This window comes from Epinephelus moara, chromosome 24, assembly GCF_006386435.1.
Source record: "Epinephelus moara isolate mb chromosome 24, YSFRI_EMoa_1.0, whole genome shotgun sequence".
Lineage (NCBI taxonomy): Eukaryota > Metazoa > Chordata > Actinopteri > Perciformes > Serranidae > Epinephelus > Epinephelus moara.
In genome coordinates this window covers 15,441,565-15,467,746 of record NC_065529.1, presented here as the reverse complement: position 1 = coordinate 15,467,746, position 26,182 = coordinate 15,441,565, and the positions used below count along the sequence as shown (strand labels likewise).

Sequence of the window (26,182 nt, the reverse complement as noted above, 5' to 3'; positions counted from 1 at the left end):
TACTTTTCTGAAAGAAATAATGAAAAACACATAATCTTCAGAAACTCATCCGCTGTTTCTATATAGAGTTTAAGGGTTATATTTTTGAGAGACATCTGTGATAACTGCGTATTTTAAAGGGACGGTTTACCCCCAAATCAAAAATACATATATTTCCTCTTTCCTGTAGTTCTATTTATCAATCTAGATTGTTTTGGTGTGAGTTGCAGAGTCTTGGAGATATCGGCCGTAGAGATGTCTGCCTTCTCTGAATATAATGGAACTAGATGGCACTCAGCTTGTGGTGCTCAAAGGGCCAAAATATACATTTGGAAAAACTCAACAGCAATGTCTCTTCCCATAAATCATGACCCAGTTACTCAAGATAATCCACAGACCTTGTTGTGAGCAGTTTCATGTAGGAACTATTTACCTTCTACCAAACTACACACACAGAGAACAGAAGGAAGTGTGCATCTACTCATGGATGAGAGGCTCATGCTTGTGACAGCGCCCGATGTTAACATGAATCATTTAAAAACCTGAGAGAAATGGGTTGATTTCTTTTTAAAACATGGAAAGAGGACAATGAGCAGTGAAAGAAGAAGTGACCCAAAAAATGTGCAAGAATTTAGCAAAAGAGAAAATTAAAAACAAGAACATCAGTAAAGAAAGAAAGAAAGTTAAAAAGAAATAACCTGGGAAGAGTGCTTAAAAATTCTGTGACATAATTTTAAAATATAGTAATAATAATAATAATTATGTAGTTTTTCCTAGATTTTTATCCCTTTTCCCCTAGGTTTTTTTAAAATTATATTTTACTTTTTTTTTTTTTTTTGCAATTTGTGGGACATTTCCTACTTTGCCTCCTTGCTTATTGCCCTTTTCTCCATGTTTTTGAAAGAAATCATATCAATTTACTCAGGGTTTAAATGTTTAATGGCATCCTCCTCGGCTGAGCTGTAACATTATCTAGCTCAGGGGTGCTAGGTGAGCTAGAAGTAGATGTAGATAGATGCGTGCTTCTTTCTGCGTGGTGATACAGTTGATACAGGTGATACAAAAAGAAAATAATTACTCAATGAAACTGCTCTCAACAAGGTCTGTGGATTATCTTGAGTAATCAGGCCATGATTCCTAGAAAGAGACATTGCTGTCAAGTCTTTCAAATGTTATTTTTTCTTTTGCCCTTTGAGCACCACAGGCGGAGTGCCATCTTGTCCAATTGTACTGGAGAGTAGGCTAGCATCTCTATGGCTAATACTTAGCATCTGGCAGTGTCTAAATGCTATCTAACATAAAACATTGGGGTATCCAACATTTGTGGCTTCATAATGCTGGCAAGTAGACTAATATCTAATAGTCCTATATCTAATACTAATTTATTACTTTGAAATACTCAACAGCAATGTCTCTTTTCCGAAATCATGACCCAGTTACTCAAGATAATCCACAAACCTTGTTGTGAGCAGTTTCATGTAGGAACTGTTTTCTTTCTCCTGAACTACACGCACCAACCGTATCACTGCACACACTTCCTTCTGTGCAGTGATACGGTTGGTGGGTGTAGTTTGGTAGAGAGAAAATAGTTCCTACTAACTGGGTCATGATTTATGGAAAGAGACATTGCTGTTGAGTTTTTCAAATGTATACTTTGGCACTTTGAGCACCACAAGCCGAGTGCCATCTAGTTCTATTATATTCGAGAGAAGGCAGACATCTGTACAGCCGATATCTCCAACATGCAGCAACTCAGACCAAACCAATCTAGATTGATAAATAGCTCTACTGGTGAGAGGTAAAATATGTATTTTTGATTCTTGGGTGAACTGTGCCTTTAACGTGTTCCTGTCTTTCTTCAATACAAATGTACAGCTAGTGGGGCATAAATGATTTTAATGAAATGTTTTAAAGTCAATAATGTGAGTAAGTGATAGTGAGCTGTGATGTGCTGGGTATGTGCTGTGGTAGAGAGGTGTATTAGCAAACATTTTGCTTCAGTAGCTCACAATTACAGTAACATAATTTCTGATTTAGCATCCCCATTTTTCATTTAAACTCAAGTGCTTGAGGGCTTGAAGTCTTTTTTTTTTCATAAGAGGCTTTGTGGTATTATAATCAATAATTTGTTGAATGATTGGAGCAACTTCCACTTCCAGGAAATTAACCGTTTAAGTTTGACATTTAATTTGACTATTTTCTCCAGAACACCCAAAATGATTAAGGGATACTGATCTGATAGGTTGATTGGAATGATGAGACCCCTGTATGAGTAATATTAAATATATAGTTTCAGTGTTTTAAAATAAAAACAGAGCAAACAGATTATGAAATGTAAAAACATAAATACAAATGGAGATGTATAAGAAATAAAAAATATTAAACAAAGAATCTAACTGTATGTGTGGTGGAGATTTTAGTGGATTAATGCTGCTCAGTGTCTTGTGCAGAAACATGCATCCATGTGTTTTCCTTTATCCCAGTAACATAAAAAATCTCATTGAAATGTTGCAGCCTGGAGGTTACAAACAATCATAAGTGCAGTAGAAGCAGTGTAGAGATGACAACCTATAGCTGAGATCAAAGGATTAGATACACAGTGTATTAAGGAGAGATATCAGTTACAGACTTTGACTGATAATCACATGTGAAGCCAACAGTGCTGCAGGAAACACACTGCAGACTGGGAAGTTTGAGCCAATGATAGTGATCACATCTGAGTGTGAATACTGATCACAGACACGTACAGTGTGTCATCATCTGTATGATAATGGACGATCCGAGGCCATCAGTGGTGTGGTAAACATGATTACAGAGCCAGAGGCACTCATCTGTCCTGACTGAGCTGATGCAATGAAGTCCCCTCTGGGATATCATCAGTTTAAAGAGGATGTAAACAAACATGTGAGACACACAATACATAGATTTATGATAATCACGGCAACGTCAACTGCACTGAGTCAAAATGTAAAATGTTGTCTGCCTCATGGGAAAAAAATAACAAGCAGAAATGCCAGTCAAGCTGCTGCGTCAGTTGTCAGCAGAACATTAGTCAACATTTGTGGTGACAAAACTAAGAACTGGTCAAATGTTTGAGTCATCTGGGAAACAAATGCATCTCTCTGAAGTCTCACGACTGCTGCTGCTTATTCTTTCATATCAGTTGGCCTGAAACAATAGCAAAGTGAATGATGTAATATTCTGTTTGGGAGGGGGGCTCTTCTCGCAGAGGACCCCCAAACCTTGTATCATAATCCTCAGGAATGGCCAGAGGAACGTGACAAAGAGCCCAAGGCATTGACCTGGCCTCCAAATTTACCAGATCCAAACATCTGATCGATCATACAAGGGATGTGATTGTATCCAACCTTGCAACCCACAGGACTCAAAGGATCCCCCACTAACTCCCTGGTGCCAGCACCACAGGAAACCCCCAGAGGCCCCGTGTCCGTGCCTCGATAGGTCAGAGCAGAGTCCGATCCACACTGGGGCCTCTGACCTGTCGAGGCATTGACACAGGATCTCTGGGGAACTGCCACAACCCACAGATGCTCGATCAGAGTGGGATCTGGGGAATTTGGAAGCCAGGTTGATGCCTTGAGCTCTTTTTCATGTTCCTGGGGCCATTCCTGAATAGTTTTTGCGGTGTGAGATGGCATATGCTGGGGGGGCCACTGCCATCAGCGAGTACTGTTGCTATGAGAGGGTGTACTTGGTCTGCAATGTGTTTGGGTGGGTGGAGCGTATCAAGTGGCATCCACATGACATCCAATGAGATGATCAATGTCACTTCACCTGTCAGTGGTTTTAATGTTGTGGCTGCTTGGTGTATATTGTATGGAAGTATGGAAATTAATTTACAAGCATACACATAAAACAAGTATATAAATATTTTATATTTCCGGTACATTTAAAATACATTTTATTTTAAATGTATAGTATATTTTGTAAGTATTTTGATTATCATTTTCTTCTTCTTCTTAATTTATATTCTCTGTTTCTTTTCCACATGATCACTCAAAGAAATATATTTATGTAAACATACATGAGCATATCAAGACATTAATGAGCCTTTTCATAGACAACATTTAGACTCGTCTCATGAGGAAAAGCACTGCTAAATGATACTATTAATGATGGATGAATTCCATCAAGCTGCTTCAGTTTCAGCGTCCTGGTGCTACGCTGGCTCACTGTCACACTGTCACACTGTCATGGCTTGTTGGGACACTTGAGCAGGACTGAGCCATCATTAGTGTTATTAGTTACATATGCTTTTTAGACAACAATGCATCAAAATATTTGAAATGGCTTAAAATGGCTGAAAATCCCTGTTTCAGAAATAAGTGGAACTGAGTCTTTAAGTGTTTCTTCAGCAGCTCTCAGAAAGCCCTGGAGCAACTTAACATTTTTAGAGAAGCAAAGCTTTGTTTTAGACTTTTGTCCAGCTACTGAGACAGTCTGCATGCCACTGTCGCTGCGCTTCATCCCCATTTTTGGCCACACTTACTGACAGTGTCTACTTTCTTCCCCTCTAGCATGCAGCAGAAACACAAATGCAGGAGCAGTGGGCCGGGTGGAAAACTGTAAAAGCACTCAAAGACTCTATCCCAAATGGATTGGTTGTGCAGGACACCAGAGCGCATAAACTGTAACTGACCAACTGGGATTTTATTTATAGACAACCACAAGTCCACCATTCATGTTTTTATGCAATCACATGCTGTTTTCAAAGCAGGCAGACATTGTGCAGTGTGTTTGTGACCAATGCACATCCATGGGGAAACAGAAATCAACATTTAATGGAGATTTTACAGTGGAATCTTGTTGCAGATTACTAGGAGAATAATCTACTTGCATTCAGTGACAGTCCATAAAAATTCACTACAATGCAGAGTGTTTGACACTTAAAATTGTCTGGCAGAGGACCCACAAACCCCCTGTTTTATATGTGTGTTATAATGTTGAACGGAAACCTACACCCTTCAGAGCCAGTACTAGTAAACAGTGTAATGTCTCTATTCAAATGTCTGATGCACAGTTCCCTAAAGAATAAAGGCCATCAGGCTGGACGTGCATTACAGTGGACTGATCATTCAGACTGACTGAAACTGGCTCAGAGACTCGTAAATATAAGTATATATATTGTACATTAACATTATGCTGGAGCTAGTGTATATTCTAGCAGCCAGGTGTTTTAATCTTAGTTAATGTTGGTTTATGACAAAGTTATAAAATATTTTAACATCAAATCCGTAGCCATCAGAATCACCACTATACTGATGAATGTTTCTACTTCAATAACTGATTTACTGATGAAACATCAGTGATTTTAGTCATCTAAATACACAGTGTAGCTTTTGTGGTACGCCTATGCTTGTTTTTTTATTGCAATGTGTCCCAGATATCCAATAAAGCTAAGTCTACCAGGTTTCAACTCATTAATCCAAAATGAGTCAACAAAAGAGGTGCATCAGCTCACAGAAAATGGGGGAGAGGATGTTCTTCGTTTGTTTTCTATACACATTATTCCCACATAATTTCTTTTTTATAATTTCATGTCTTGTGGAACAAATATCTGTTTGGAAATGAAGTGATGTCTCAAATTATTAGATACAATGAAACACATTTTGGTCGAATTTAACGTGTGCAAATACTCATAGACATGGTAGGAATGTGTATAATGTATGGTTAATATGCCCCACCACCTCTCCTACAGAGGAACAAGACACAGAGTTTGTGATGCTTTTGCATCTTTTTGTTGTTGTTGTGGTTTTGCATCCCTTTGTAGTCATTATGCATCCTTCAGTGGTTTTGTCACTCTTAGTGGTAGTTTCCTGAGTGGCCATCCTGTGTCTCCTTGTGGTTGTTTTGTTTCTCTTTGAGGTAATTTTGTGTCTTTTTTTGGTCGTTTTGTGTCTCTTTGTGTTTGTTTTGCACGTCTTTGAAGTTATTTTGTCTCTATGCCATTCCTCTCTGTGGTCATTTTTAGCCTCTTCCTGGTCAGTACATGTTCATTTGAGTGACATTTTGTAGGTGAATGCCATGGGGGGCCCCGAGGTTTCATCCCCCTAGGCCTGTGCCCATTGACCAATTAAGTAATCCATCCATGAATACATGGCTATATATATAAATGTGTTTTTAAGTACTCATGTATACAAATACTTGTATCGTAAAACTTCAATTAAAAGCCTAGTCCCAATTAAATACCCAGCCCCTTATACTAGCCTGGTGTGGCTACACATTTTGATAAATAAAGGCCTGGTCTGGTTGCCAAGCAGTTCATTTTTTTTTTTATAGAAGTTCTTTGGATATATAAAACCAGGTTGTTGGCTACATCAAATTATGTTTCCATTCCTTGGTTACCCTGTAAGTTATTCATATCCCTTTAGTGCGTAAGAGTCCTCAGATCAAAAGAATCAAAAGGGTTTTTCATGAAAATTAATCTAAGTTGTGAGGATTGTTTTAACAGGACAAAGTGGTGTTGTGTCGGTATGCCAGGTGCCATAATCCTCAAGTACCATAACTCACTCTCTCTCTGATGCTCTGTCTGTCGGAGCTAGATCAAATGAATGATTCATAATTGATATATTATCTGAAGCCCAATTTTTATACAAGTAATATTTATACTGGTTTACATAAACAATTTGATTGTATTTCTTGATCTCTGCTGAGCAACAGTTTTGTGCGAAAGGAATTAAAAGCCTGTCTCAAATATAGGCCTGTTGATTTCAGTGATTTGAGTAAATAATAGCCCAGGTTATTCATTGGAGTTTTATGGTATTCTCTTGGTTTATTAATTAAAAAATTCCTTTCTTTCACTAATGCTGTTTTCATATTTGCAATTAGAGTTTGCACCTTTGCATCTTTAACTATAAAAAAATAGGATGACTTTGGAATTATGAACCGTGTAATTAAACTGATGACAAAAAATTGTTTTTGAAAAATCTTTCACAGATGGAAATAAAGGTTGGTGCAGTTTTTACTCAACTGTAGAGTATACAATACAAAAAACAAAGAGACAAATCGTTGCCAGCATATTTCAAGTATTTGCTTGAAGCTCATTTGATCAGCTGAATTTTATATATGGTGGCCTTCTGTCTCCTCGCAGCTGCATGCATTACTTGTGATATAACTGATTTATGTATGACTGTTTATTTCTCTCCCTTTTTATCTTGTGCTAATATTTTTGATACATTGTTTTCTTTATTCATGGATATACTTTAGTTTTACATGTTTTTTTGGTGAGATGGCTTTATTTATTTTTTAATCCCACCAGCACAATCATTTAACTCCCTTAAAGTATTATGCTTTATGTATTTTGTTACGTTTGTAAATACATAATTTAAAACATTTTCTGTGGTATGCTGATGTCGGTGTGTCTACATGTATTTCTAGTATCTTACATAAACAACAGCAGACAAAAAGAACTGATATAAAACCATGTATTTTGCAGCTGTGGAACATGGATTATATGATGTCTGTAACTTTATGTGCCACAGCTGAGCTTTAAGGTCTCCATACATGACAATGCTGTGAAGATTTTTAGCTCCGCCTCCTCCAAGAGTTGCCAGAAGCAACAGGAAGCGACAACCCCAAAAAGAGTGCAGCAGGCTGGAAGAAAAAACAGAGGAGGCCGAAATCAGAAGCTGTTGATTGGCCTCTGCTCATCAGATCCACCGCTGGAGCTGCAAACCTCCACCCGGACCCGACCTGCCGCTCCTGACCCGCTTCTGGAGGAGTTTATACGTGGCACAGCAGAGAGCATGTCCTCCTCATAAAGCTAAAGTAAAGCCTACCTGCCGCACAACACACACACGCAGGCGAGGTGAGTGTCTGAGCTGTCGTTTACATGACTGTTATTCATGTGTGTGTGTGTGTATGTGACACTTGGGTAGTTTATGTAATGTGGCACAGATGTGGAAATGGAAGTTGCTGGCGGTGATCTGTCTCTGTCGTGTGTACTTTTTACTGTCTCCCTCCGCCACGTCAGTGAACATGTAGGTGAGGAGGGGGAAAAGGTCCGTGTGGCCTGTTGTTGCTTCACTTTTTTATGCCAGTTTAATTAACAAAGGAGCGCTATGGAGGAGCACCACGTGTCGGGACAGAGGGTTCCTGGCCTGTGTCTGCCTCCGCCCACTGGTCTGCAATGTCCGGCTGGACTAAATGAATGAAATGTGGGAGAGAAGTTTGGTTGATGATCGATCCTGACAGACTGGTGATCGATAGTGGCTGTTGGAGGCCTCAGTGTTGTGAGACAGCAGTGAAACTTCCAGGTGTTGTGCTAAAATCTGCCCCCCCCCCCTCTTCTTCCTCTGGTGTTGTGAGCTGCTCTCTGTCACTGGGGAGGAGGAAACGGGGAGATGTTTTTAGGGTGACAAGTCATGTTACAGCCTGACCACTTCCTGTAGGACCAGAACAGCTTTGACATGAGCACCACATGAAGACAGAGGAGGACTTTAAGCAGACTAATTCTGCAATCCAGTGGGGGTGTATGAGACCAAGCTGTTGTTTTGTTCTGGATTTTCCCCTGTAGTCAAATGAAAGTGGGGACACAGATCCAGATGATACCAACAATCCAGCAGGCCAGATTCGTTAATGTAAGTCAAGAACAGTGATGCTATTATATAGTTTCCATCCAGAGAGCACTCACAGATTTACTTTCAAACAGTAAAATGTCTGCCTCAGTACATATCTAGGTCATAATTTAAAAAAAATGTAAGGAACTATTTTATTTTTCTTGAGTATTTCCATTTTCTGCTACTTTATACTTCTGCCTCACTACATTTAAGAGGTAAATGTTGTACTGTAACACATTTATTTATTAACTTTAGCTACTTTGCAGATTCAGATTAATTATACAAATATAATTAATAATTACAATGTGGTATTATAGATTGGGTTTGAAGATTGACAAGCCTACCCAGCAGATTAACTATATTATGTCATTAAAATCAGCTCCACCATTACTAGCTTTAACATTAAAGCACTGCTTCACACATTAATAATTATAATCCAATAATAGCCTTTATATTAATCTGAGATTGAACCATTCTTCCTAATGAGCACCTTTATTTTTTGGTACTTAACCCTTTGAAACCTGAGCAATTTAACCCATAGAAATAACCCATAAAATTTACAAGAAATTAGTGAGGAAAAAAAAGAAAGTTAAAAACAAACAACAATGACCTGGAAAAGTGCTTAAAAATTATAATACCATAATCTTTAATATGTAATAACAAATATTATAAATGTAGTATTTCCCTAGTGTTTTCTTTGGTACCTAGTTTTTAAAATAATTTTCTAAACCTTTTTTATTTTTTTTTCTTATTTTTTTTCTTATTTTTTTTTTTTGGCAGCTTGTGGGACATTTCTTACCAAGTTGCTCATTGCCTTTTCCCCCCAAATTTTTTAAAGAAATTGCACCAAAAGCTCCAGAGTTTAAATACTTGGGAAAGGTGCTGAAAGCAGCACAAGAAAGGTGATGTTGCTCCAGGTTTCAATGGGTTTAAGTATATTTTCATGCCAATAGGACTTTAACTTGTAACAGTATTTCTACATTGTTGTTCTTCTACTTGTACTAAAAGATCTGAGCACTTCCTCCACCTCTGCATTGAAGTAAAAAAAAAGAAAAATCAAGTGTTGATTGAGCTCTGTTTTGGTTATCAAGAAACGAATTTTCTGCAATTTGACATTTGACAGCAGAGGCCTGGAAATTCACCCTTTTCTACAAGGCCTCTTTCTTTCTCATCAAGTATTGTCTCAGTCTTTGTGGCCCTCTGTGTCTCTGCTGCCTCCCACAGCAGTTGCCTCACAGTCTGCCTACAGTGGAAAGTTGCAAAATCAGCCTAATTACTTTTTATTACGCATCCAACATCTGTGACAATCTGTGAAGTCCTAATATATGATCATATGTCATAGCTGTAGGGGCTTTCCGAGAGAGTGAAGCTGGTGCTGCACCATCATAACACGGCCATGTTATTAGTAAGCATTTCAATGCATTTTTGATAGTTGCATCACACCAGAATGTTCTGGGAAGATTATGGAAGTGTGTTAGTATTATCAAACATCAAAAAAAGCATTGGGGGAGCATTTTATAACAAAAATAAAATAGAATAAAAAGAAAGAAAGAGAAATAATTTAATAAGAGATTTACTTGGTTATTAATCCCTTTCTAAAAGTGTTAGTGAGTTCTGTTTTGTTGGTAGTTGTATAAATGTTATTTTAATTTTGCCTGTAACCACTAGACCATAATTGATTTCTGGTTTTAATTGTTAACATAAGGCAGACTGTGTGGTCCTTTAAAGTAAATTGTTGCTCACAAATTCTAGTTCAATATTTAGGACAGTTGGGATCCCTCCTCAGTTGCTCCTCCTGAGGTTTCTACTGTTTTTTCCCCCCTGTTAAAGGGTTTTTTTTGGGGGGAGTTTTTCCTTATCTGCTGTGAGGGTCCAAAGGACAGAGGGATGTTGTATGCTGTAAAGCCCTGTGAGGCAAATTGTGATTTGTGATATTGGGCTTTATAAATAAAATTGATTGATTGATTGATTGTCACCATTAACAGTTGCCTGAAATTTAAAACAATAAACTCTATTTATATTCACATATATGATATAAAAACTAAAGTTAGTGTAGTTTGTGTATCTTACTAACTAACTCACTAACTAACTAATTGTACCAAAAGGTAATTTAAAACAAACACAAGCTCTTTTTTTTTACTGAATAATGTACAGTATCAGTTCATGAACTTAGATTCCTGCAGGGTTGAAACGAAAGTTTATTGGGCACACATGCAGTTGGATCTTTCTCTGTATGTAATGATTTTGTAATGAACCTCAATAGGTCAGTGATAGGTCACTGGGTGTCTCATATGTAGAAAATGGATACAGGTTGTTGTGAGTAGTCAACTCAACTTCATTTTGAAGTTGTGAAGAATCAGCTACAAACCTTTATGTCTTGAATTTGTTTGGTCGAAGCATCATAACAAGAAAGTCTGAAAATAAAACATACAACGATGCTGCATTAAAATGTTGTTTAATATTGGTGGTATTTTCGTTCTGTTTCTTCATGTTGCTGAATGAAGGCAATTATCTTATTTCGAAGGACAGTTATTTGCAGTCTTATTTCTCAGTTGAGTTCTGACATGAATAGTGTTGACAGGAATTTGTATTTCTTGCACATACCCAGGAATGCAGGCGGCTTCTCGTCCGCAGACACTGTGACTCAACTATCTTTGCATAAGAGGAAGAAATGTGGTGTGCTTAACGTGCATAATGCAACATCTCTTCCTCATATTAACTACAGTTTATACTGACCACTTCAATACTTGTGGTTTGGCAGCATATCTGAATATTCAGACCCTTGGCTATAACATCATTAAGCCTTATATTGTTTAATTTCACATTTATTTTCACAAGTTTATAATCAAGTATTTCACCCAGTAAAGTAAAACTGAATACCTTGAGATATAATTAACCATGCTGGGTTTTTAATGTTTGGTAGATTAGTTGACTGCAGCTCTGGTGAGATTTGCATACAGGCTGTAACTGATTCATCAAATCATCTAAATTTTAAAAATTAGCCCAAAAAAGGCATATGCACCGGTATGTGGTATATTACAGCATTCACCAGTGGCTCCGTGTTCATCTGTTTTCTTCTCCGGGCTCATAAAGCAACTGTGGATGCAAAGTTACAGTCCAAACAGGCTGTCAAAATTATTTTACAGCTGTTTCGGGAGTTAGATTTTGGAGTACCAGCTGTGGGGAATGAAGAGACTGGTATACAACAGAACAGAAGAGAATGAAATCCTTGTTGAAGTGTATGGCTTGCAGTGGATTGTGTTTCTGCTCTTTTGTTACTGCACTTTTCTCACTCTCTCCTGCAGAAACAATTTTAGCTGCAGCCCCACTTCATCGCTTTCACACTTTGTCTGCCCTAACAAGTCCACTGCGATTATAGTTTACACACAGTGTGGTGAGGCATGACGCCGAAATGTTTTCTATGGACAGTTTAGTATTTTATTCATGATGATCTTTTATTAAGATATTAAAATTAATGTTTTATCTGTAGAAAAGATAAAAGATAGAAGTCAAAAAGTGGTGAAAATTGCAATTTCCTGGAGCCCAATGTGATGTATTCAAACTGCATATTTTATCCAACCAGCAGTTCAAAACCCAAAGATATTCTGTTAACTATAATTTAGGAAAAAAATGAAATGTCAAAGCCTCACATTTAAGAAGCTGGAACCAGCAAATGTTTGGCATTTTTGTTTGAAAAGTGACTGAAAGGACACATTTTCTTTCGGCTGACTGATGGATCAGTAGACTAATCCTTTCGGCTCTGGTTGCATCCATTTTTCTGACTGCAGTATAAGCTGGCTTAAAATTATGTTAGTCGAAGATATCAACACGAATCTATCACCTATGGATCATGATGTCTTTGTGGATTAAAGTATGAAAATTGATAAGCAGTGGGCAATGGTGGGTAGTAAATAAATAATACTAGAAAAAGGACAGTACACTTCCTGTTTCTTTCAGAGCTTGAGATCAGGTTGAGCATGAGTGGAGAACAGGGCTTTAATAGTTATTTTTCCCTCCATACCAACAAATCAGTCACAGAGGCAGATGTCAATCATTTTACAAAAATTCTGAGCATCATGATCAAGGTCAAACTACAGAGGATCTAAAGGCAGGCACAGTGGTTTCTTAGGCAGCCATCGCTCACCTGATAGGAGGGATGGGGTTGTGAAGATGATGCTGATGCTGCTCTGTCTTTAGAATAATGAGCATTGACATTTTGAACTTAGCACCTCACATCCTCATCCCATGAACTGTACTGGAAAAGCCCTGAAGGCAGCAGGAATAAGAGGAGGCAGAGGAGCACTGAAGCACCACTATTAAATAGGACGTAATGCCTGGTATGAAGGTGACAGGTGTCAGTGTTGAGTAGGTGGAAGGGGTGCACTGTATGGAGGCTTGAACAAAGGGAAGGAAGGAGTGGGATGATGCTGTGTCTCTGTGGTTGTGTGCTGATGGATGGCGCTGGTGAAGAGGCCAGAGGAAAGTTAGAGGGGACGGGACAGAAAAGCTGTTTTGGGTTGAGTGGTTGAACGTGCTTCCTGTGCTGGCAGAGTGGCGGCCAAAAGTCCTTCATCAAGTGTATTTGCTTTAAAATGGCGTCTCGTTCAGTGAGTCATTTGACTTCTATCAGGAGGTCAGGTACTTTGTCCTGTAGCTCGCGGATTATAAAACATTTGGCGAATGTAGAAGAGCATTGATGAATTGCTCTTTGGATATGTCTAAAAATATTTCACATATTTCCGTGCTTTGCACCCGAAGTACCTGGAGAGCTCTTACGAGGCCTTACTCTAATAGAGGCCAGCACAGCTCGCCATAAAATGCTGTGCATTAAGCTCCAAGCATAGTTGACTCCTGCCGCCAGAATGGTTAAAAAATGAGAAGGGTTGTATATTAACAGCCACTCTGTTTCCACTGAAAAGGTGAAAAGTGTGAGTGAAGCTGTCGTTACCGCTATATGATGTTAAAACTGCACCAAACAACATTTTTAATTTAACAACCGGTCAAATGGCCATGTGCATGTGAATTATTGCCCTATGCAGTTTACCTCAGCTCTTCAAAGCATTTTAGTGTCTTGTAGCTAATTGTTTTGGTTTTACAGCTCTTAACTTTACTGTTTTTTCTTCTCTCTGCTCTCATCAACGTCATTCCCAGCAGTATCAGGGTATTATAGACTGACTGCACCTCCAGCACCAAACAGCAGTCACACTAAATAGGCAACTAGCTGGTGGACATAGTGGAACACTTAGCAGCTAAAGAGCCGGACATTTCCTCTCAGAAGTTGGTGGAGACCAAAACTGAGCTAAAATGCCGCCAGCCGGCTGGGAAAAATGACTATAAATTAATACTAATATCCAGGGTTTGAACAAAGTGCTTAAGGTGCTTGAAGTATTTGAATTCGGCACTCTGTTCAGTTTAGGAATAGATGGTACAATCCGTTGATGCACATACTGAGACTATTATTGGGAGTAATAGTGCCACCTGTGGGTTTCCGAGTGGGGGCCAAAGGGTTAAGGTGATATGGATAGAAAAGTAGGAAAGAGCATAGTTAGATAGAAAAGTAAGAAGGAGCTAGGGGAGGCAGAGCCAAGGAGAGACATCTGTGTGGACTGAACACTCCCCTGCCGGACTGGGCCGCACACTCTACCTTCCCCGTTTCCCCCATTTTGATGAGGGCAGAGTTTAACTGGTCAATTTTGTTGCACATACTTGAGATTGTAAGGGAAAGTTGGGGCCAGGGAGGGCAAACGCTTCATTGGGGGTAATCAGGTGGGTACTCTGCTTTACTGGTGTGTCTATGATAGGCCCACAACACCTCCAGAGGGCTCATCAGCAACACCTGGAATTTAAGTACCAAATCTAAAAATCAGACATTTCCTTGAAAATAGTACTTGAATAAAATTGAGAAGATAACAAAATGATAAAATACTTAATTAAATGTTTTAGAAAATATTTTAAACCAGGAAATGGAGATCGGCTGTGCTTGCAATTATTTTCTAATGTTGTTTGAGCAGTACGAGCTGCGACCTGCTCTGTGCTCTGTACGTGTTCCTGCTTTTTTTATTCTTCGCCAATCTCATGCCTTAACTGAATATTAATAATCAGTTAATTGATAGTAAGTTATGTTTAAGCCCTGGTAGCATGTGTTTGCTCCATTTATGAATTTGCATATTTCTGTTGCAACAGAAGGTCGTGGAGAAAACAATTTAATCCTTGAAAATAAAAATGAGTGCTTGAAAAAGTACTTGAAAGTCCTTGACTTTGACTTTCCCATGTCTGTATGAATCCTGAAAATCACTTTGCGTCTGCTGAATGTGTAAATAGGTTTGCTAGCATCATTGCTGTTAGAAATTTGAAAGGTGATATTTTTTTCAGTGTTGTGTTTATCTTGTATTATTGCCACCAAGGGGCCAAAAAAAGAAATTAAGTGAAGTAAGGAATAATACAGCGAGTGAGTCATCATTGCGAAATGAACCGTGGCTGCGTGATGAAGGTCTTGCATCATTGCTGCAAATTATCTAGCTTATTACATGGCTGCTTACTAAAGAAATTAATAGTTTGATACTAAATGTTGATTTGTAAATTATTTTTTTGCTTCTGCTGCATGTCTCTGATGAGAAGTGCATCCACAGCAATGGTTTGTTATTCACAGCAACAATCTGCTAATCAGAAATACCCATCAGACCAATCAGAATTGAGTGTAAGCCCTGTAATAATGCAGGTTTAAAACGTCTGCCTCCATTTTAATGTTTATCTGTAAGTGTTTATAGCAGCCTGATTGTGTTAAATGCTCACCTCCCCGGTGATAACTGAACTTTATCGACCCCTAACAGGGAATTGAAACCTGATTTTATTGGCTCTAATTAATATAGATGATAGAGTTGGGCAATATGATGAAACAGAAGCGATGTGTCTACTGTGAGATAAACTGCTGTAGCGTAGCTATAGTTTAATTATCTCTGGTTGTGTTGGGAAATGTTGCAAATCAGCAGACAGAGCTGCTTCAGTACATTATTTGATTTACAGGATCTTTGTATCACAGTGATGAAGTAATCCGATGTCTTTTAGGCATTTAACTCACTGGATGAGACAGTCCTATCCAGACATTTTATTTAGACACAGTTTTACAATCTTCAACAATATTTGTGTAATTGCAAATTTTGCACATTCAGCACAGTCAGAATAGCCGAGTCAGCTTCTTGGCACATCCTCCAGGTTGTTGAGCTGTAGAGCGTGTCCCTCTTTGATGCTGCCTATTCTGTACACAGCAGTGCTCTAACCACTACACACTGACAGACAGCATAAAGCAGCAGTGTTTTACAAATGGTGTTACTAAGGTAAAAAGAAACAGCCTGTGTTTCCCTTTGTCAAGCGCAGTGTTACAACAGATTGGTGTGTTGTTATGCAAACTGAGAACTTACATGACTGCACCACATACAGATTATCTCCTCCTCAGACACTGATGAGGGTCAGAGGTCTGCTGCTCCATACATGGCCAGCTGCTCCGACTGATCATTAGATGAAGCTCTCCTCCACGCTCCTGCACTACTTTACTTGCACTGAAGCATCCTGCAATGTCTTATTGTATATGCAGCTTCTCACAGCCAGAGAGGGCTGTTCCTTGTCCAGTACTGAAAGTTCATTATACTGGTTCACTGTGGTGAGATGTTTTTTATGTCACTTGGTCCACCAGTTTGTTGCAGACTTGAATAACTCAACAACTACGGGATGGATTGCTATTGACTTTTGTTTTTACGGACATTCAGGTTCCTAGACAATGTATTCTAAGAACTTTGGTGATCCCGGACTTTTCTTCTAACGCCATCATGAGTTGACATTTGTGTTTTTCATGCTTCCGCAGTGGCAATAGCCCTGGTTAGATGCATTATGTTTTTGGGTTGTCCCTCTGTCTGTCCCATTCTTGTAAACTTGATATCTCAGGAACGCCTTGAAGGTATTTCTTCAAATTTGGCACAACCTTCCACTTGGACTCAAACATGAACTGATAAGAATTTGGTGGTGGAAGGTCAAAGTTTTAGGTCACTGTGACCTTACAACACACAGTTTTGGCCATAACTCCAGAATTCAGATGCTAATTATGACAAACATGTCACACAAATGTCTATGTCTCTAAAATGATGAAGTGATGTCACTGTGACATCATGTTCTGCAACTCAGAAGGTGAGACGTTTGGTCGGATACTGAATTGGTGACACTAATCTTGGGTGCCCACCTTGAAACTTTGCTTATTGTTTAGATCTTATATGCTGCCGGGCCAAAGATGTGTGTTAGACATTCACGTGTTAGAATTTGTAACTTCTTTGACGCAACATTCATATTTGAACTGTCATGGCTACAGCTTTGTGTTCTCTCTTGTTCCTCTGGTTGTCCACTGCAAGCTCATTGTTTAGCTGATGTTGAGCTTCAGGTGATTGTCGTTGCACCATGTGACAAAGTTCTCTATCAGTCCTCTGTACTGATTGAAGACAGCGTGTTTCTCTGCTAATTATTCACTGGAATCATGTCAATATAGTGATAACTTCCACTTGGCCAAAAAATACACTGAATGCCTGTTATTAAATACCTTCAAAATCTTCATTACATATATGAGTCTGGACTGACATGGCTGTAAAATGCAGGTACCAGGTAACTATTAGAATAGGCAATACAACATTAAAATAAAGTGGTGTGCAAAGTACATACAAGACAAAATAATCCAGATGCATACTAACATAATGCACATAGCTGTAAACTCTGTCTTTGCATGTAAAGAAAACATTAAATATTGAGACATTTGAAGAAAAGGAAAACAACCAAAAAGACTAAAATAAAGACACCAGAAATAGAAAAATTATGTCATGTCCTTTAATGTCATTTAACTCTGTGCTTTGAGCTTTACTTTGGGGATTACTGGCTGTTTGATGGTTTTATGTATTTCTCCCGCTTTGCATGTTTTCACTTTTTTCTGTTTGAATCTTCATCAAGGAGCAGCCTACATTTTCTTGCAACTTTATTTTTATATTAATTCAAAGTCTGTCTACTGGGTAGGTTTGAGTTTAGGGTCATTTTAGTTAACATGGGCAGTCGATCCTAGATGAAAGCCAGTGGGAGCGGGGTCTGTGTTACTTTCTGTTGTATTATGTAGTGATGTGTTTAAAGTAAAGCTAAAGTTTCCAGTCAGTCCCTGTTTCATTTCCAGTATTTTCAGTAGAACAGCTCCAGGCTGCAGATTTGTGTGATGTTTAAAAATCTCTGCTTCCTACTTTTTTTGAGTCGTTCATGCACTTGGATTTCAATTTTTCCAATAGAACTTAAAAAGTCATATATATAAGAGGGCATGTGGGCTGCTAAGAACAAGACAAGTCTTTTTGATTTTAAATAGAGCACTGAAAACTCTACATACATAATTTATAACCTTATATTGTCTTTTTATTGTAATTAATAGCATAAAAGGTTTTGCATCTGATTTGATTTGATTTGTGTGTCATACTCTGTCTCCAGTCTGTTTGATATTGGCCATGGCCCACGGCACCAGTATCCAGTATGAGCCTGTGGCAGAGATCGGAGGAGGCGCTTACGGGACAGTTTACAAGGCCCGGGACACAGAGAGTGGGCAGTTTGTGGCTCTGAAGAGCGTGCGTGTCCAGACAGACCAAAATGGCCTCCCGGTCTCCACAGTCAGAGAGGTGGCTCTGTTGAGAAGGCTGGAGCAGTTTGATCACCCCAACGTGGTCAGGTGAGACAGCTGTCAAAGTGCTGTGTCAGCTACAATTCACCTTGAACACCTCTTACAGAAATCACTGTTTTTGTTGTGCATTGCAGACTTATGGATGTATGTGCCACCCAAAGATCGGACCAGGAGACTAAAGTCACTCTGGTGTTTGAACATGTGGACCAAGACCTCAAGACGTACCTAGAGAGAGCCCCAGCTCCAGGATTATCCCCCACCCGCATTAAAGTGAGAAATAGCACAATTTCTGAACAAAACTGCATAATCTGTCAAATTGATCAGAAGGAAGCAAACTGGAAAGAATGGAGTGGGTTTGTTATTTAGGGCCTTTTAACCAAGTTTTAAAGCAACCTCTGTCGAAATATTTAGTTACAGTTGAAATATTCCTGTGTGTTTCTGCAGGACCTGATGAGGCAGTTACTGTGCGGTCTTGCATTCCTTCACTCTAACCGCGTGATGCACCGAGACCTGAAACCGGAGAATATTCTGGTAACCAGCCAGGGCCAGGTGAAGCTGGCTGACTTTGGCCTGGCCAGGATCTACAGCTGCCACATGGCCCTCACTCCTGTGGTAAGAACTCACCTGGACTGCACCAGTAGTGTTTTTTGTGTCGCATATACAGCGTTTTCCAAAGCATATAATTATTTATTTATTTATTTTTAGTTTAAAAAAAACCTCAAGCCACTGATAGTTTGGTTGAGATAACTATTCTATCATTCTGATCTTTTTCGTGTTCATCAGTGACTCAGCAATGCAGACATGTTAGCTTATTCAGTTTCCTGATGAAATAGCAAGAGTGTGATGTGTTTTTTTTCCCAGTAGCTAACTGTAAAACCTTGGTTAGAGCTTTATTGAATTAATATTTTTTTTCCAGTTTCAACTAGACTTATGAGGCGGCCCTTGAGCTAAATGCTAACTTGCTCACAAAGATAGTGCTAACATGCTAATATTCAACAGGTGATAGCTACCAAGTTTAGCATCTCAGTTTAGCTTGTTAGCATGCTAACATTAGCTAATAAGCACTGTGCACAGTACACAGCCTGTGACTTGATATTTGTAATGTAGTAAAATTAATTATTAAATAGAGGTCACATGGATGGTAATGCTCGTAGGTCTGAAAAGCCATCTCAGTTTAGCTTATTAGCATGATAACATTCTCTAATAAACAGTAAACATAGTGTGCAGTTTGTAACTTGGTATTTATACTGTAGTAAAGATAATTTAAAAAGAAGGTCCGCTGGAAGGTAGGAAGCCTTAAACCATCTCAGTTTAGCTTGTTAGCATGCTAACATTAGCTAATAAGAACCAAGCACAGTGTACAGCTTGTGACTTGATATTTGTAATGTTGTAAAATTAATTTTTAAAGAAAGGTCATATGGAAGGTAATGTTCGTAGGTCTGAATTCATTTTTTAACTAGAGTAGAGCTGTTAGGCAGCTCTTGAGCTAAATGCTATCTTGTAGACAGGGAGCATGCTAACATTTGCTAATTAGCACTGAACACAAACAACTTGTGACTTGATATTTATACTGTAGTAATGATAATTTAAAAAGAAGGTCACCTGGAGGGTAGGAAGTCTGAAATCATCTCAATTTAGACTTGATATTTGTAATGCAGTAAAATTAATTTTAAAAGAAAGGTCATACAGAAGGTAATATTTGTAGGTCCAAAACCATCTCAGTTTAGCTTATTAGCATAATAACATTTGCCAATTAGTACTAAACACAAAGTACATTTTGTAACTTGGTATTTATACTGTAGTAAAATTAGTTAAAAAGAGAGGTCACCTGGAAGGAAGGAAGGATGTCTAAAATGTACGGTAAGCTTTGGAAAATGGTCAGCAGAGCCAGAGCAGCAGATTAAACACAGTTATTTTGTTGTTGATGACCGAAAAGTTGCAAAAGAGTACATCATTTCCTACATGTCACCATATGTTTTTGTTGGTTAGTGATTTTCTCACTTGCATTGAAATGATTATACAGATGATGGATTCCATGTTTGTGTCTCCCAGGTGGTGACACTGTGGTACCGACCCCCCGAGGTTCTGCTGCAGTCCAGTTATGCCACACCTGTGGATATCTGGAGCACCGGCTGCATCTTTGCTGAGATGTTCAGACGCAAGTGAGTCACCAGAGTGATGTTCAGATAAAGATGACTGGCAATATATATATAATCCTGTTTATATGTTTGTTATGATCAGTAAGTTGTATTTTGATAGTATGTGCATACCTGTGTCAGTGTTAAAATCCAGGTTTAAAAATATGTCTCTCAAAAACATGAACAGATTTTGATATAATTCCGTGAGAAGAGACGCCTCAGGCAAAGGAAGAGTGCATTAGATTTTGGTAGTGATCTTATTAAGTTACAAAGTAGCAGAGATTCGATTACATATATCCCGAAGGTACCTTTGCAAGGTGCAGGTTTGTGCTTACAAAGTGAGTTCTAGTTTTCTATAACTCCCCAGGCTAGCTCAGAGTTTGAAAACCACGTCTCCTACGAAATACATATATACCTCTAATTTGCTTTGCCAAACACGTTTTGGAGGAAACGGCTTCTTAGATTATGTTCTCTGGCAATGTTTTTTCAATCCAGAGAGAACTGCATCTTTGTACTGAATATAAATAATAAGGGTAGGGTGCACAAAGCACAGCCTCCTGTTTGTTTGTTGTTAGGTTTAGGTTACTAGGTTGGGGAAAGATTGTGGCTTTGGTTAAATATTAACAAAAGTCTTGTCCCATCTTGTGTTTCAAGTGAACAGATGAAATGAATTAACAACGAACAGTTAGCTTATATGCTAAATATAAATGTTTCCACATTATGTTGTTTGAAAAAACATCTCCTTTAAATGCTAATACAAACTAGCTGTACATGAACATAACTTTTAAGAGCAAGGTCTGCACACAGAGCTTTTCCTTTTTATAGTCCCAGCCATACTAACACTATATTATGAGTCATTAGAGAACATTGAACACTATACAATATGATACTGATCTTCTTGGCAGAGAGAGGTATGTATTAACGTTAGACTCATTCTCTCATTGACGATAATAGGAACACTCATTACCTGGGGATGTGAGCGTCCAGATTTTAACTCAAACATATCACACATCTAAACGTCAGAGCAGCCGTGATGAGTTTGCAGAGGGTTCAGATTTTATCTGTAAATGGATCACATTACGAGGTTATCAGAGGCTCCGGGGAAATCTGGTCTGGAACTTCAGACTGTCGGGAGGTGAAAGTGGGGAAAAACAGCTTTGCTTTGCCACACTCATTATGTTATGGCACATACACGTATTTTATTTCAGCCTTCTTCCAACCAAGTCTGCAATAAATTTACTCTGAAAACTGCTATAGTTTTACTTTACGTCTTGAAATCAAGTGTAATCATCATCATCATGCATGTTGATACAAACCCACTGACAGCTCAAAGACTTCAACACATCCAAACATGACTGGTGTGTGCATGCCCACAACAGTTTGTGCAAGCAAAAGCCTTAAAGTGACTGAAGCTTTTTAATGCTTATTAGTCTTGTTTGCAGTGTTTCTCCCTAGAACCAGTGCAGTGACACACACGGTAGCTCCATCTAGTGGTACAAATGACACAATGCATGAATACAGCGGTCAGCTCCAGTATGGAGATTCATGCTTCGAAATAATTACCTTGTGTGTAGTTAGTGATAGTGATGATACAATAATTTGTTCATAGTATCATTAACAAGTTTATGTACGTAATATTATGCAAGCTTATTCAAACAGTAGAGTCATGAAAGTCAATGCCAAGCTGTTAATCTGTGCCTAAAGGACATCATGTTACTGTTTGCCCTCCTGCACAAACAGCAGTTGCAGACATGTGACCTTATACAATGTCTGCTTCAATCTATTAACTTTGGTACAAACTTTGTGTCTGTTAGACCTTTGTTCTGCGGAGAATCAGAAGTGGACCAACTCGGCAAAATTTTTGAGTGAGTTAAAAAAAAAAAAATAGCCTCCATCACATTTACATAACTATATGATTCATATATTATACCTATTTTACTGAAAATTCTGTTTTATTTCAGAGTTATTGGCCTGCCACCAGAGGATGAGTGGCCAACTGACGTAACACTCTCAAGAAAACACTTCCCCCCTCTCTTACCTCGCCCAATCACTGACTTTGTTCCAGAGATAAATGAGCAGGGGGCGCAACTATTGCTGGTAAGACTTCACCGTGAATTAAAATTAAAGCCTGAGTCCATCCTTCCTGGAAATTGATTCATTTTCAGCTGTATATAGAGTTGAAATCAGGACAGTAACAGATCATTAACCTCAGACTCCAGAGGAACTTTCTCTTTTAATAGTCTGCTGATGTTTAACACAAGCCACAAAATCTTCACTGGCGCACTGTTAGAAATTCTCATGACTAATGTTACCTAACCAGCTGATTCAACCAGAGGAGAGAGCAGGACACACAGCAGTCCCATCTGAACTTGGACAGTTTTCTTTCTGCATTATAATTTACAGTGCTGGTAAAATTGAACATAAAACGTAAAATCACATTTTTCTTAAATGGAGTAATATTTAATTTAACGAGATCTAAAAAACAAAATATACAGCAAATGTTGCTTCTCTGGACAAGTGCCTTCACAATACCTTTTAAAGTAAATGGTATATTTTATTTTGCCGCTCTATATATAATGTAGAAAATAAAGGTTTAAAGAGAAAGTTTGGTATTTTTCAGCTTGGACCCTGTCTTCCCATGGTTTTGTGACTAATAAGCTTTTCACACTACATTTAGCCTCAGGCTAAGGGAGCTGTCAGCCCGGGGCTAAAACAGCATCCACACCGGTACAATCCTGACACATTCCAAGCAGACTAACCCTGACTTAACCCAGGGCTCTGGAGCTTGGTTAGCCCTGGATTTTCAGGGTCAACCCCTGAAAATGGAATTAAACCAGGGCTAAAAGTTGCCAGTGTGAAACAGATCTAAGTGAACTATAGAATTCTATAATGTTAACATGAGTTACGTGGTCCAACAGAAATTTAATCCAGGGCTAATAGAAGTGCAGTATGAATCCTATAGCCCTGGGCTTAGGTTAACCCTGGTCTTAACAGTGTGTGTGTGTGTGTGTGTGTGTGTGTGTGTGTGTGTGTGTGTGTGTGTGTGTGTGTGTGTGTGTGTGTGTGTGAAAATGGGCTAAGTTTAGACAAGAGCCAGCTCTTAGTCCAAGGATAACGATAGCCCTGGACTAAGAGAACACAGTGTGAAAAGCTGAAAATGGAAAGAATTTTTATATGGGTACAGTATAGGGTGAGAGCGCTGTGAAATGGGCTGCAATGTAATTCCCCAGTGTTCTCACTAAAAGTGGTTGGTTTTGCTATTCACAGGTTCAGATGTTTGACAACATTATGGAAAGGATCCTACAAAGAAATAAAACATTGTTTTTAACCTTTTGCTTGATGCCATCTGTTTGTTATCAACTCTTGAAATACTTACGAACGAGACTTCTCCTTGAGTGAGACTTTGTTAGGCAAACAGACTGGATAAAGTGAAAGGTAAAGAAAAATGTTTATTATCTCTGTAGGGTCCTTTCCATAATGTTGTTGGACACTTATAATAACAATCTGAGCATGTCAGTGACAAAAACAAGCACTTAAAGTGCATACATTCAGGTCTTAGTTGCCCCAAGTGGTTATATTGCAGCCTCTTTGCAGCTCCTGGCTGCAACGCTCTGTCTCAGTACTGGATTATTTCAAAAAATCATTGTTCCCATTGGTCACTTAGACACAAAATGTGGGAAAATGGGTCCAGGTTGAAAAATACAGAAGCTCCCCTTTAAGTGTGAAATGAAAAACACGATTTTAGGCAAGAATTTGTTAAAGTATCTAACTCCTATTGACCATAGAAGGCTAATGAGTTATATTAGCTAATTTTTGGTGACTTTCTTAAACTTCTTTTTTTGACCAGTAACTTCCTGCTCTTTCCGCTGGTTGCCTGGCAACTGTCCTGGTCAAAAGATAGTATTGCACATAACCCTGCATAAACAGCATATTGTCTTTTATCTTTGATTTTTTAAATGGCATAAACATGTTGATTAGAGATCTTTTGAGTTGCTGGTAGGTAGATTTTGTTACCTTTGGGCAGAGCCAGGTTTGCTGATTCTCTCTTGTATCCAGTCTTTATGCTAAGCTAAGACAAAAACAGAGAGTGATATTAACCTCCTCACCTCACTCTCAGCAAGAGAGAGGATAAAGGTATTTCTCAAAATTTGGAACTGTTCCCAAGACCTGACGCAGATCTAATATCCTGCTATTCTTTCTTCCACAGAAAATGTTGACCTTCGACCCTGTGAAACGAATATCGGCCCTGAATGTCCTTGAACATCCATATTTTCAGGATCAGGAGACATTGACTTGAAACGATGCAGTGAAATGTGCAATGAGAGGTAACAGTGTCTAAGTTTAGACCTGGCCTAACCTTAAAGGATTTAAAATTTATTCAGTGCATTACCTTTCAAGATGCCTGGGTTGTGCTTTGGGATATTTTTTTTGTTACTCCTACATCAAAAAAGGATTAAAGCCTGAGAAATGGAATAAAAAAAGAAGAGGAGTGAACAGACGGATCACTGGCATGCTTTCCGACGTCACAATTAATGATGTTAACATGTCGTGTCTTCAAGGACAGTACCAGTGTTTTTGATGTCTGATTTATGTATCAGTCCCGTCCACAGGGACCGATGAACAGAAACGTCTGTCGTCTTCTCTGAAATGTTGCTCTTGTTACTTTTGTACAGTGTTTAGACAGAGGGAAGCGGAGATGTCGTCTTTTCTTGTTACAGGCTGAACATAGCCTGACAGAAGTGACACCTCAGGGTTAGAAGAGCCAGTCGTTAGTGATCGTACTGTATTTTTGTTGATATTTATCATACTATCATACTAAAGGAACAAAAAGACCATGGGTTTTGTGAAAATCATGAGGAAATGAAATAATAGTCTGAAATATGCAGAAGAAAATGCACAAGAAAGACACACATGACAAAAATACTGGTATTGCCCTTAAATATTGTTATAAATGTTTCTTTTGTCTGAGGACTGAAGGGTTGGACTTCATTTCATTTTTAAACGGTTTCTGTCTGTTTGCTAAAACCATCTTAAATCAACCAGCACTGCAACTACAAATGAATAAAAAAAAAATGTAATCGCATTCAGATTTCATTCGTGTATTATTATACAGATGACAGTCCGTATAACATGGATAAACGTGATTCTATGAAATATTTTGTGAAAAATACAATGAACTATATCAGATACTAACAAATAAAAGTTAGCGTCACAATGCTGTTTTTGTTTTCTAATACTGACCAAATAAACAGTTAATGAATGTGACTGTCTAAATCAGCAAGAGCTGATTTCTTGTACTTTCTTTTTTCTCCTTTTTTAAAATTTTTCATTTTATTTTATTCTATTTTTTTTTTGCAGATTAGTGTTTGCTTTTCAAATTGGGGTGACCAAATGATTTACTATTTCACGTTCATAAAGTAGTTGGAAGGTTTGCAAGAGATTGATGCTAAAAAAAATAAATAAATAAATCACGTATCCTGAATTTAGCTCATGATGATATTCAAACTCCAACGAACAACAACATTCAATTCTACATTTCCCTTAACATAACTTGATAGTTTCCCTTCCTGCCCACTAAATACCACACCTTTCAAACCCCACCCCCACCCCACTCAGGGTTTATGTAAATGTATGTAAATTGGCATTTTCCAGGGTCAAACCCCAATGACATCATTACAGGATATTTTCTCAGAAACGTTGCAGATTTTCAACCAGCTCAGTGTCATAGCAGTGTGGGCAGTATGTGCAAATGAACTGTATTTGGCTTCCCCCATGCTGCAAACCCCCAGAACTCCCTACCC

General features: G+C 38.5%; 1 protein-coding gene across 2 annotated transcripts; it reads left to right on the top strand.

Annotated features, from left to right (window-relative positions):
- Nucleotides 1-7,549: 7,549 nt before the first annotated feature.
- Nucleotides 7,550-25,646, top strand: cdk4 (cyclin-dependent kinase 4). Of its 2 annotated transcripts, none has more exons than XM_050038426.1 (8): nt 7,550-7,807; nt 18,057-18,291; nt 18,378-18,513; nt 18,688-18,855; nt 20,296-20,405; nt 22,196-22,246; nt 22,343-22,478; nt 24,589-25,646. In XM_050038426.1, exons 2-8 carry the CDS (start codon nt 18,074-18,076, stop codon nt 24,676-24,678), a joined length of 909 nt encoding a protein of 302 aa, XP_049894383.1. In that variant the 5' UTR covers nt 7,550-7,807; nt 18,057-18,073; the 3' UTR covers nt 24,679-25,646. The 2 variants fall into 2 exon arrangements, with proteins under 2 accessions (XP_049894383.1, XP_049894384.1); XM_050038427.1 differs by lacking the exon at nt 7,550-7,807 and adding an exon at nt 7,872-8,579.
- The last annotated feature ends 536 nt before the right edge of the window (nt 25,647-26,182 follow it).

Coding starts and splice junctions, on each gene's coding strand:
- cdk4 (XM_050038426.1), top strand. CDS start 18,074: ATGGCCCACGGCACCAGTATCCAGTATGAGCCTGTGGCAGAGATCGGA. Junction 18,292..18,377: donor GATCACCCCAACGTGGTCAG/GTGAGACAGCTG, acceptor TGTGCATTGCAG/ACTTATGGATGTATGTGCCA. Junction 20,406..22,195: donor GCTGAGATGTTCAGACGCAA/GTGAGTCACCAG, acceptor TGTGTCTGTTAG/ACCTTTGTTCTGCGGAGAAT.